The 13,203-nt window shown below is 45.3% G+C and overlaps 1 protein-coding gene across 1 annotated transcript; it reads left to right on the plus strand.

Moving 5' to 3' along the window:
- Window positions 1-459: 459 nt before the first annotated feature.
- LOC147261397 (AP-2 complex subunit mu-A) lies at window positions 460-12,627 on the plus strand. Its single transcript, XM_086203381.1, has 12 exons — window positions 460-663; window positions 2,076-2,197; window positions 7,691-7,956; window positions 8,188-8,274; window positions 8,584-8,739; window positions 9,284-9,428; window positions 9,655-9,672; window positions 10,001-10,120; window positions 10,277-10,412; window positions 10,508-10,605; window positions 10,798-10,909; window positions 11,552-12,627. Exons 2-12 carry the CDS (start codon window positions 2,124-2,126, stop codon window positions 11,684-11,686), a joined length of 1,347 nt encoding a protein of 448 aa, XP_086059507.1. The 5' UTR covers window positions 460-663; window positions 2,076-2,123; the 3' UTR covers window positions 11,687-12,627.
- The last annotated feature ends 576 nt before the right edge of the window (window positions 12,628-13,203 follow it).

Genomic DNA, 13,203 nt, shown 5'->3' on the forward strand with positions numbered 1-13,203 from the left:
CAAAGGTGCATGATTTGTGTGTTGAAGAGACAACTGACCCTGAGCAAAGTATGTTAACTTGTGGTTGGGGGCAGGGGCCGAACCTTGAGGCTGGACAATGGTAAAACTGAATCAGATGGTGGACGCAGCAGGAGAGAATAAAACAAGGCCACCCACATACGTAACCATTCATCTGAGGGAATATTTCCTGGGTCTCCATGGAGACTTCGGTTTGCTTGGCAAGATTAATTAAAGTTGGAGCGATCCCGTCGTCTCTTGAGCAAGTTAGAAAAACTCTTGCTCAAGAACGTTTACTGAAATTGGTCACTTGTCAACACGGTCCTCTTGTCATTTTTAATCCGGTCAATCAGGACGATGGCCCTGGATTAAGCGTTAACACCTACAGTCGGCGGTCCACAAGCATAAAGAAATAAATGACCAGTGGCATTTGAAGTTTATCGCGGCCAGGCCTGGGTGCGGTTTACACACATCGCCGCAGCCGCGCCTTTTCCTGTCGTAGCGGACGGTTGTGCGTAAGAACGGCGGGTCAGCTGACAGTTTTCAGAGGACCAGGAGGAAAGAGCGGAATTAGCGGGTGTGAACTGGGACTGTAGTAGGATCGACTAGCCATATCGCCGGTCGAGCGGGGAGCGACAGACCGGTGGCGTCCGTGAGTGAACAAGGGTAAGGTCACGATGAAATGTTCGTCGGGAAGACTGACAAATATTGGCTGGGAACCGTCGCCGATAACCGGTGAAACGGGAGCAGTACTGTGCAATGCTAATACTAGCGATGTTAGCTGTCGTTCTGCTAGCTAGCGTCAGGTTAGCAGCGGCAACTCGCAAGTCAGCGGAAACGAGTGGGTTATTCCTTCATAATAAAAGCACGCAACATGCCGATCCGGATACTTATAAATGAGTAAACGATACTGAAAAGGTACAGTTTCACCTCGTTTGTGTCTAAGAAAACATAACCTTCAAAATGTCTTATTATGTACCATGAAAAACAATTTTTCATTTTGTACCGGAAGTTCTTGTAAAATTTCGCACCGCAATACGCTGGGTCGCTGTACATCCCTGCCAGCTAGCCAGCTAAATTAGCTAGCTAACGCCACCTCTCTCGGTCTATTCTCCTCCATCACTTTGATCTTAGCTGAAGGTCAAGACCTCATTCGTACGGTTTACCACATAAGAATATAAAGCAAGAATTTACAAGCACACATATCAATCGACGTTCCAGGACAAAATATGAAAAATTTATGAACGTTTGAGAATGGCCCGTGTGAGCAGACATCTTGACTTCGTTCAATAAAAGAGCGATTGAATCCGCTCTGGTCTTGTGCACGGTTTAGTCGCCCACGACACAGCAGTGTTCCAAAAGGGTCACGATTTAGGAAAATTGGGTTTATGATGGTGTCGTGTAGGTCGTTTGAGCACCCCGGGTTTTTAGTGGTCTGGCCTCTGTCTCAAAGGAATTTCAAGCATGTCCCTCATCCTTTCCAGAAGCTTCATTCTGAAAAACAATTCAACTGACTTGGTGGTCCAGGATATAAGCAATTCAGTTGTCTAAAGGCTGCGTAGACCCTGGGTGATTTTGTGTGTGTGTGTGTGTGTGTGTGCGCCGTTTTTAAGCATTTATTCTAGTGTGGATGACAGGTTTAGTCTCATAATGCCAGTCTGCCTCTGGTAGTGAGAGATGCTGGCTAATCAAGAGATTTCTAGCAGGCTGACTGATGGCATCCTGATCCAAACTGGTTGCTAATCTGCTGTTAATCTTACTGTGAAGGAGTTGAGTCTGCCTGATTGGCAATAATGGCTTCTTTAGTCCCTTAATGTGACCTGTTACACATTTGCATGTCATAAATCCACCACAGTGGTGCAGCTGCAGGATACATTCAACTGGCAAGAGTGTGTAATCGTGTGTGAAAAACACACAGAAAAAAGCAGATGCAAGGGACAAACGCCTCCCTGTACTGGTTCTCAGTCCTTCACTAGTCACTGCTCTCACTTCTCTCTTTATCCCCTTCTTGTCTCTCTCTCTCTCTCTCTCTCTCCTCCCTTCCTGCCATCTCTTCCTTCATTTCTGTGTCTTCTCAGGCGGAGTTTGGTTTCATCATGGCCTGTTGGGTCTGAGGAGCAGCCACAATGATTGGAGGACTGTTCATCTATAACCACAAGGGGGAGGTCCTCATCTCCCGGGTCTACCGAGATGACATAGGGTACGTCTCAGATTCATAATTTTGCACCGCCATGAGAAGGTGCTGATTTGGTGGTTGTGGACTAATGGGTTGACCCTGCAGGATTAGGGATTTTGTCATTCTTCTTACCAAATAATTAGGCTTTTTTGATTTCTCTGAGCAAAGCTAATGGGGTTAACACAGAGGACACGTTGTCGACTCTCACACTACTATGATGTCTACAGGCCGAACAAGGTGACGCGTCGCCCAGCCACAGAACAGACGGATTAAAGACTAGAGTAGGAAAATGATCTGAGCTCAACCTGGTCAAAGACCTGTGGGAGATTTTAGACCATCGCATCAATCAGTGCTCTCCGCCACTGTTAAAACAGCAAAAAGGGGAATATCTTTAGGAAGAGCGCCTCTACTTGAGCTCCTGATTGGCCCCTCAAAAGACACCTTCAAAAAAAAAAAAAATGCACCACTTATGAATACCAGCAACAACAATAGAGATCATTATAACTCAATAAATATGTGTTTGAGTTCTTCCCCGACTGCTCTTTGCTTGCTCTTTTAAAGGAGTTGGTGCAACTGAACTCCTCTGAACAGTGTTGATACAAAACACACATTAGTAATTATTCCCGTATGTAGCAGGGGAGCAGCAAACACATTCACTGACATCATAATTGAAAAATGCCAGTTGAATGGAATCCCGGAGTAGTTTGAACTTAACTTGGCTTTCTGTGTGATTATTAAATGATTCACTCCAGGCCTATTATAAAGCAATACTTCACACCAAAAGTGTGTTTTGCATTTCAGATACTCACCAATAAATGTCTTCAACTCACAAAGACACTTTTCCCTCCTGCATCCCTTTTTTTTTTTTTTTTTGTGATTTTTCCAGAATGCAGAAAGAAGAGCCACCCGCGTATATTTAGCGTGACGCTAATAGCGACTGACGTCTAATAAGAGCAGAACTGTCACAAACATCCTTTTACAGATGGACATTTTGAAGCAGTTTTGCCGTGCACAGCGTGAGATGAGGCACAGGGTTCATCACTGGGTCGTCCTCCTGTGCCAGTCTGGATTCAGGACATGATTCACATTCTGTCACTCAAACAAATGAGTTTTCTGCCTCTTAAATGTAAACATGGAACCTGGACATGTCCATGAATGTGTAAGTGTATGCTTGTCCCCCACCTTCAGTCTGAGTTTCCACTTTGACAGCGCTTGAAAAAATGACCTCTTTGACTCGTTCAGGCAGAGAAACTGCAGTTGTGGTTTGAGGAGCTTTGGAGGAACAGACCCTCTTTCTTTTTTAAGACTCAACATTCATCGAGGCCGGTCTTTGTCTTTCATCACTCATTTCATTTGCCTCGAACTTCCTGTTGTCTCGCCACTCACAAGGAAGATTTCATTTCCCTTCCTACACTATTTTATCATATTTCATGTTAACTGGTCACATCATAATTGTTGTGAGAGAAGACACTGGACAGAATATAGTTTCCTCTTCCTCTTGAAGTGCCACTTTTTTGGGGGGGGGGGGGTTCCAACAATATAGTAACATGCTAACTAATGGTTTTGTTGTGCTGCATTTTATAAACTGCCCAAAATAATCTGTCCGATAATTTTTTTTGAAGTATTATTTTTCTGCACGGATGGCAGGTTGGCAGGTTGTGGTTCTCAAATGAAAAACCCAATTTTAAAAGGATCCCTTCTGTTTCCAGGCAGCCATCTTTAATGCAAGTGCGGTGGCTGTATTCTCAGTGCTGTCTTATCTAGCAGTAGCACAGATAAAGCTGCTTGGGTCTGCCTATCGGAAATAACACAATGGACTGCATTGAAAATGTCCTGACAATGCAGTGACACAAGAATTGGCTTTCATAGGAACAGCCTTCCATTTGAGAGATGTTGTACAGAGACGACAGTCGCAGCTTTTAGACTCTGGCCTCTACACAATCCTTTTTTTTTTTTTTTTTTTTTAATCCACACATCTCTACCGCAATCCTCTGCCTTTTTGTTGACATCATCAGCTCATCAGCATCCGTGGTCCCGGTGACGATGCAGATTAAACCAGAAACATTATGTTGCTCTCATGCCTGCAGTGTTTATCTCATAATGTTGTGTTAACAGTCGATTTCAAACGCAACAAAGCTGCTAGCTGTAGTAGCACTTTGCTGTAACTGTAGCGCACAACATCGATTATGGAGCAATATAATGCTGCTCGATTCATATCCGTTCCGGCGATGGCATCCTAATTAATCCCACGTTTCTCACTCTGTGTACATGATGCACGAAAATGTCTCTTCTTGTGCATTTTTGCCTCTTCATCCTCTTTTCCTCTCTATCCTCTGTATCACCATTTTCCTTCGTCTGTCCGTCTTGGCCCATGTAGGAATAGGTAAGAGATGCTCCAGCCTAACAAGCATGACCCTTCCCTCTCACGGTCACCAATCAATGGACACCCCCCCCCCCCCAACCCCTACAGTGCATGCCCATTGATTCCACAGTAAACTTCCTGTAAGCATGAGTCACCTGTCATGTTGCAGCAGCAACGAGGGATTTACAGGAACCTTTCTCAGAGGCCCTGTGATGATTCTCGCCACCTACCAACAGCTCAACCAGTGCCTAAGCATGTAGTTTGAGCATGAGATATGATGGTTATTTTAGCTCTCACGTCGTGTTTCCACTCACAGACGTTTAGATGTGTACAATTTGTGTTTTGTTTTTGTTTTTTAACAGGATTATCTGTAGAACCCTGAATTAAGTTGCATTTGCTGGATGGTTAACTCTGAGTTTCAGGTGAAAGGTAGAAGTTTTTTATTCTTTTTTTTCTTTTTTTTTTTTTGGAAGGAACGCGCCCAGGTTTTGGGGAAAGACTCCCACTTGTTGTCCATCCAGAGACAGACGAGAAGGTGGATCACCTTTCTCTCCTCTGTGCTGCATTAGGGAGCTGAGGCCCACAGAGACTCGCTGGCTGACAGTTAGCTTAGCACCCTGAATGGAAGTGGACGGGAAGTGTTAGCATACTTCTGCTAAAAGTCATGGAATACACTTGTCTCCACAATGGTCTTATTATTAATTAATCAATAGAACGAGGCTCATTTATATTCCAATCACATTATTTAAGAGAAGTTGGATACTGTACTTATTGAACAGGATTAGTAGTTGGAACTACTTTTCTGGCTGGGCGCAGTGATTTCACGCAGCATTTTAAAATGCTGGACAGCTATAAGAAGGACTGCTGCTACCAGTTATGGCCGATGTGAGTGAGGATGAGGAGGACTAACTAAGATCCTGAATCTGATCTTTATGAACCAGGAAACACAGAAAGATCCACAGGGTTTTTTTAAAGGTGAGCGACAAGGACAGAGTTATGCTAGTCTGCCCACCCACTACCATTAAATGTGCTAAGCTAACTAGCAGACATCTGATCCCTGTGGGTCTCAGCTTCCTGATGCAGAAACAGAAGAGAGGAGGGTATTGATCTTCTTGTCTGGCAATAGCTGTACATTCTGAAATTTTGACGTGTTCCCTCAGAATATTTTGAAGTTTTTTTTTTATTTTTAATGAGTAAATACTTGTGATAAAGCAGTTGGTTCATGAACGAGACATTCAGACAGCTGGAAAAGTGAAAGCCAGAAGGCCTCAGGAGCCACAAAACCACCAGACCATGAACCTCTTGAGTCATCTGAAGCATAAAGCTTCAGCATCAAGGCGTCCCTCACCTAAGACATTGGCTCTTCTCTAACCGCCGCGTAGGGCACCGCTCTGCAAGCTTTCCAGGTGACAAAGCTAGCTAAGCTAAGCTAGCTTTATTTTTCATCATGCAATGCTTCTCCAGCGTTCAAGGAACTCTGAAACACAGATTGGGTTTTCCTCCATGTTTATCCCTCTACCAGAAGCTCCCCTGCTTGCATGTGTCGCCTCCGGTCACACACAACTGTCGTCTTGTTGGCTGCGCTTTGAAAGGCCGGCAGCCAACAAGCCTAATCAAAACAGAAATAATTTGAACTTTTGGTGCTCAGTGGCGGTTCCATCAGTAGTGCTAACTGCGTGATGGGAAACCGGCCCCCCTAGAGGGGAACGGTGACGCGGAACAGGTTTATGATTGATCATGTCAGACCTGTACCTGGGAGCTGGTGAGCTCCTGGACCGTGTCAGGACGGCGCATGATGCTATGTTCCTAGAGGTTCACGACCTTGTACCTGCACTGACAGGTCAGAAATCCGACACCCAGGATTTCCAAACAGGCAAACACAGATAAATATTTTAGTAAGTTTATTGTGTGTAAACGTTGTATGTTCCAACATCTCTTCCTATGGGAGGAGGAGGTGCTCGTGTGTATCGGAGGTGGTTTATCACCGCAGTAGGTTTGGCAGTGTTGTTTATCTTGTACGGCGCTTTGAGTCTGTTCTCTCTCCTAAATTATGACTAAATATCATTTAGGTGCCGTGTTTGTGTGGCTGGAATTAGAGCAGATGATGTTCTCATGACTTTCACTGAAGGACTTGATAATCTTGTCTTGTGCTAAGCCCTGTTATTTATACATCCACACGAGCGAGTCCAAAAAGCACCTTGGAACAAAGGTTCGGTGTACTTCTTGTCACCGTTTTGTCTTCTTGTGCGTGTGTGAACCAGAATTCAGATCTACAATTTCAAAATAATTCAACCTCAGATCAGATTTGCACTACAGGTCATTCACAATTTTTATTTTTATTTTTTTTCCCGCAATCTTGTTTGGGTTCAGGGTCCTGCAGTCAATCCGAGACAATAAATGGCCAGTAACACAAACAGTAGATTGCAAGAATGGGTTCTAAAACCCAGAAGGAGATCAGAACAGTTGAACATCCGGCTCCTTCAGCTCAAGGTCAAAGGAATTCAGTTACCTGGCTGAAACCCAGTGGCCGAAGACAGACAGCGACACTCGGAGAACAGAAGATGCTTGCCGATGTGCGTCTGTGGTTGCCTCAGCTTTGCACTGACGACCGTCGCTTTTGCCCTCAAGATGTTGTAAAAGTGCTGTTCATTTGTGAAGATTATTCATTAACTGACATTATCGACTCTTTAAAAAAAAAAAAAAAGTATCTAAAATTTTGTGTCAATGAAAATCGTGAATGGTGAAACTTACAGTGAAATGAAAAAATAAGCTACTCTTTTGAGAGTCCAGCGGAATGTTGAGGTTTGGAGAAGGGAGCGTGGGCGTGCACCGAAGACGCACGATCACTCGATATTGGGAGTTTGCATCGGTCCTGTTGCCTTTGAGGCCATGAGTCCTTAAATGAGTACAGATTGATTCATCGTCAGTCCTGATTTGACCTGTGAATGGCTAAGATGGGTTTGTTTTCAAACGCCTCGGACTTTTTAAAAATTTGAATTTGATGGATGACGATATTCTCAGGTCTAAAGCACGACTCTGTCACTCTAGTTACTCCATTTCTCAGATGGTGTGATGATGTCAGCGACAGCTTCCTGTTTTGTGAAATTCTCCAGCAATAAATCTCCATCTCTCTCTCTCCCTCTCTCGTTTTCCAGGCGCAATGCGGTGGACGCCTTTCGCGTAAATGTGATCCACGCGCGGCAGCAGGTTCGATCCCCGGTGACCAACATTGCTCGTACCAGCTTCTTCCACGTCAAGCGCTCCAACATCTGGTTGGCGGCTGTCACCAAGCAGAATGTCAACGCCGCCATGGTGTTTGAGTTCCTTTACAAGATGTGCGACGTCATGACGGCTTACTTCGGCAAGATCAGCGAAGAGAACATCAAGAACAACTTTGTGCTCATCTACGAGCTGCTGGACGGTAGGAAAATACAGACCCGACATATTCCAGCCACTAAGAGCTCTGGTCTCCTGTGTTCATGAGTCACAAGGCCATTAAGAGCATGATTTCACTTGTGGCGGCAGCATGATTTTCACAACGCAGCTTGAGTGTGGTGTAAATGTAGCGCCAGTCAACGTTTGTTCCTCCGCTTTAGTCGTGTCCTAGTTTTTCTGTCTTATCTGTGACTGAAAGTCATGTTTGTTCATACAGAGATCCTGGACTTTGGCTACCCCCAGAACTCAGAGACTGGAGCTCTGAAGACCTTCATCACCCAGCAGGGCATTAAGGGACAGGTCAGTCGCACGCTCAAGTTTTGATGGTTTTTAAATGAGAATACCGTTCTCAGCGAGCTCAAATCTGACATGTTAGTCCATCTATAAAATGAACTGCTCTACTTCCCCTGTGAACCAGTGTTTGCTCAGTGGCTGATTTCTCTTTTCTGTTTCTCCCTTCTCCTTTCCCATCACCTGCTTTCATGGACTTCAGCATCAGGTAATGAGCTGCAGATTTCAGCTCAGAAAATCCATGTTACAGTCACGTTGAAACTTCTCTCTCCATCTTCTTACTTTAGTGCCAAGAGATCTCACTTTTGTCAGTCGTTCTGAGGTTTTCCTGCTTTCCCCCAGACGAAAGAGGAGCAGTCTCAGATCACCAGCCAGGTGACGGGTCAGATCGGCTGGCGTCGCGAGGGCATAAAGTATCGCCGGAACGAACTCTTCCTGGATGTACTGGAGAGTGTCAACCTGCTGATGTCACCACAGGGTCAGTTTATCTTGCCGCCAGGGTTGATGGTTGATGTATTCACATGATTGGACGTCTCCGAATGACGGGTGCTGGAGTTGGATCTTGGAGGTCTCTGGTACCCAGCTTGTTGTCAGTTTGCTGGTCGGGTGGAGAACATTTACACTCTGGTTTCCTTCATCCCTAAATAGGAGGCGGTCTTAAACACCAGTCTGTCATTTGAGGAGTCATCATTTCCCATTTGACCTTTGATTCACCGTAGTGTGTGTGTGTGTGTGTGTGTGTGTGTGTGTGTGTGTGTGTGTAAATGAATGTCTTACATTGATTGGTTCATAACTGTCACGTCCAAGTGTCAGATACAGATTAAAGACCACGCATACAAACTCCTAACAATGCACGTCTGACCTGAAAAATGTTTGTGTATATATTATCTGCCGATACCCAGTCTGATCAGTCATTTTAAGAGGATTTTATATATACACACACACACGCGCGCGCATACAGATGGTTCTGGTACGTTCTTGGACCCAACAAACTACCCCCCCTTCTCCAATCTACTGTCCAGGTCAGGTCCTGAGCGCTCACGTGTCGGGCCGAGTCGTGATGAAGAGCTACCTGAGCGGAATGCCCGAGTGCAAATTTGGCATGAATGACAAGATAGTCATTGACAAACAAGGCAAAGGAGGAGCATCTGATGACGCTGGCAAGAGGTAAGCAGCAGACGCAGGAGACCGACATCAGCTCAGATTCATTCCTGAGGCTTCTTTCTTCGGATTTCCATGTCCCTGAGAGGGAGCTAGACTAGGCGAGCCCACCGTGTGTGTAGCCCCGCCTCGGCCTTTTCAGTGGCTTTGCAATTTCTTTTAATTTTTTTCTTTCCTTTGGCTGCATCTCTCCTCTCTTTCCCTCTTTTCTTTTCTATGTGCTGTACTTCAGTGATTTAGGGGGAGGAAGGTACTGTACTGACAAGAGCTCACTCACTGCCACACACACACATTTTGCAGTGCACTCACTCAACATACACACACACCTACTGTCTGGTGGTTGTTTGTCTTTGTTAGAATAGTGTTTTATCTCCCCCCACACACACTTCTACCTGCTCGACCTTTAACCCCTCACCGACTCTCCTAACAGTGAGTGGTTTTATTACAGTAGAGTGTCACTAACCTCTAGCTTCTCATGTCTTGCCACTAGCAGTCGTGTCTTCACGTGTTCCCACCTCTTGAGATTTGTAACAAGTATCACACACGAGTTTGAATTCTCTCTCGTCCGCCATCTTCAGTGGGAAACAGTCCATAGCCATCGACGACTGTACTTTCCACCAGTGTGTGCGCCTCAGCAAGTTCGACTCGGAGCGCAGCATCAGCTTCATCCCCCCGGATGGAGAGTATGAGCTCATGAGGTCAGTTGACGGACAGGTCAAAGGGTCGATCCTGACTCAGTGTGACAGAGGAGGGCGGGAGGTCCTCATCCTCTCTTTTCCTCCCACGTTTGTCATCCAACAAATCAGTTTCTGTTCATGCTAAAACCTTTTCTGCTCCTCCTCCGTTGCATGCAGGTATCGCACCACTAAGGACATCATCCTGCCATTCCGAGTTATTCCTCTGGTCAGGGAGGTTGGTCGCACTAAACTGGAGGTGAAGGTGGTCATCAAGTCCAACTTCAAACCGTCGCTGCTGGCCCAGAAGATCGAGGTGAGACGGATAGATCAGTCAGCGCTGGTCTGTTCTCAGGCACGACTGGAACATGACACACGTGTTCTGTGTGCTCATCTCCATTCTCTCCTCAGGTTCGTATTCCAACCCCCCTGAACACCAGCGGCGTGCAGGTGATCTGTATGAAGGGGAAAGCCAAGTACAAGGCCAGTGAGAACGCCATCGTGTGGAAGTGAGTAGGACCTAACCAACATCCGCTTCCTCCTCCTCCCTTCTCTCTGTCACTCTGACTGCCTTTTATTTGTTATGCTGAGACAATATAATCGTGTCAGTCTGAGAATGTGACGAACAAAATATTGTGTGTGTGTGTGTGTGTGTGTATGTGTGTGTGTGTGTGTGTGTGTGTGTGTGTGTGTGTGTGAAGGATCAAACGCATGGCTGGGATGAAGGAGTCTCAGATCAGTGCCGAGATCGAGCTGCTGCCAACCAACGACAAGAAAAAATGGGCCAGACCTCCCATCTCTATGAACTTTGAGGTTAGCAAGCATCGCCTGTCAAACACACACATTCACACTCTGCTCCGAGTGCCCTGTCCTTACATAAGAGGGGAATGGGGGGGTGTCAGTAAAAAGAACTGAGTTTAATGAGGCAAAGTAAAAAGCAAATAGGACACACACTCACCATGATGGGTTAAAGCCCTGCTGTCTCCTTAATCTTTGTCTTTGTATGTTCATGTCCGTCCATCCGTCTCCTTCCTGTCTCAGTGACAGGAACCCATCCTCCTGGCGTGCGTCTATGATGCTTTATTTCTAGTTTCTCCACATATCAACAGTTGCTGCTGCTGCTCCGCGCGTTATTGTCGAGTAACCCGACCCACCTGCCGTACCTTCAGTACTTTTCAAAATTTTGGCGCTGACTTGGTACCACAGTATCTGTTCTTGTGACGTCCACACATGATGTCAGTGCGCTGGCGTTAGCCAGCATAGCCCTGTGATGATGTTGCATCGTCCTACACTTTTTCAGCCCTGATGAGTTTGAACCCCAGCATTCTGTATTTGTTCATTTACAGAAGAATACATCTCTCACATACTGGCACTCACACACTCAGGCTCACACACACGCACACACCATCCGGGAGTGTGTATGGCCTCCATAACACCCTGCTCTCTCTTCCTCAGGTTCCCTTCGCTCCTTCTGGTCTGAAAGTGCGCTACTTGAAGGTGTTTGAGTCCAAACTCAACTACAGTGACCACGATGTCATCAAATGGGTGCGGTACATCGGCCGCTCTGGCATCTACGAAACCCGCTGCTAAAGTGACCCCACCCCTCCCTCCCCCGCCAGGCAGCTTCCCGACCGCTCTGCTCCGTCTCTGCCCTGTTATGATTTCCCCCCCTTCCTTCTTTGCCCCCCCACCCACAATTCTTATAGCTTCTCTCATATCACGCCCGCTCCACCCTCACCCTTCCTAACTAGGTGTGTTGGAGATTGATTTTACATCGTTTAAACAAACAAACAAACAAAAGTAAATATGGTATAATGCACAGATATATGCAAAATGTGACTCATTGTATCGTATAGATCTCGTAGTGATGAGTAAACCACCTGGTGTTGGAAAGAAAAAGACAAGTGATGCAGGGGCACGGAGGGGAGAGGACTGGAGTGTGTTTATTCAGTGTTCTTGTTCCAATACTTATGTTAGAAACCCCCCCCCCCCCCCCAACATGTCCTAGAATGGTAAAGATGACCCGTAGCTGTTGTGGTTTAAGATGAGGTAGTTCCTGTGTATCGTTGACCCTTCAAATTCAGGTGCTTTGTCTGATAGTGGATCCATGTTGTTTGGATCCGTGTTCCACTCAGCGGCCAGACAGTAACAATCAACCACCATGATGATGATGACGGAGCTGATTCTCTACCGTTTCCTTCCGTACTTGTAGTTCAGCTGAGAGTGAAACGGGGAACATTCCAGACAGACTCGACCGTTATCTTTTTAAGAAAGTCTCTTAAATGTATCTGAAGCACTAAAACCAACCCAATCACGCAGTCTGTCAGTGTAACAGTTTTATAAAAAAAAATAATTAAAAAAAATGTTTTGGGAAATTGGCCCCTCCCCCCCTTTTCTCCTGGAAGTGTGTGCGCGTGTGTTTTGCGGTGAGGTGATGTCTCCCCCTGGTGTTAACCTCGTCACTGTCTGCTTCTTCATATTTGTAGCCCTGGTGACCGTTCTGTCCAATAAAATCTGACTATGTAACCAAATATTTAGTACTGTGTGTTTTAATTTTCTGTTGAATCGTTTTGAGTTCTATTGTCTCACCGTTTCCTCCGGAGATTGTTTGAGGTCTGAGGGCAGGGTGGGGCAGGAACAATGGATTCTAGGTAGGAACACTGCTTTGGTCAGTACCAGTTTCTATCCTGGAATTCACCCTCAATAGCAGTGCATGCACAGAATGTTCTAATGCCAATAAACTATATTTAGAAACAATTTTGGAGAATACGCTCTTGTCTACCTGTGCAAGGAGTTCATGTGCTACTCACTTTTTCTACAGATTGAAAACTAAAGAATATGAAAGATTTTAAAGTTAAAAACAAACAACAGAGCCAAAAATGATGTTAATTTTCTAATTGATGAGGAAATCTTGAGCATCCCTGGGTCAATAAATATCAGACATCAGAACAATACTGTTTTTTTTTTTAAATTATCAGTGTTTATAGATATCAGATCAGATAGCAATTATGTGAAAGTGAAAAATCCCCGTCAAAGTAGATCACGCAACTGAAAAGAATCATGGGCATTCATGTGTAACCAAACATTTTCAACCAAAAAAGGTTTTT

The sequence above is a fragment of the Aulostomus chinensis genome, chromosome 5 (assembly GCF_037954235.1).
Source record: "Aulostomus chinensis isolate RoL2024-O1b breed Wild chromosome 5, RoL_Achi_v1.0, whole genome shotgun sequence".
Lineage (NCBI taxonomy): Eukaryota > Metazoa > Chordata > Actinopteri > Syngnathiformes > Aulostomidae > Aulostomus > Aulostomus chinensis.

Bases quoted from the DNA above. Each gene is read 5' to 3' on its own strand.
- LOC147261397 (XM_086203381.1), top strand. From the start codon at position 2,124: ATGATTGGAGGACTGTTCATCTATAACCACAAGGGGGAGGTCCTCATC. The intron at 10,121-10,276 runs GTCAGTTGACGG...CGTTGCATGCAG, and splicing joins GGAGAGTATGAGCTCATGAG to GTATCGCACCACTAAGGACA. The intron at 10,413-10,507 runs GTGAGACGGATA...TTCTCTCCTCAG, and splicing joins TGCTGGCCCAGAAGATCGAG to GTTCGTATTCCAACCCCCCT.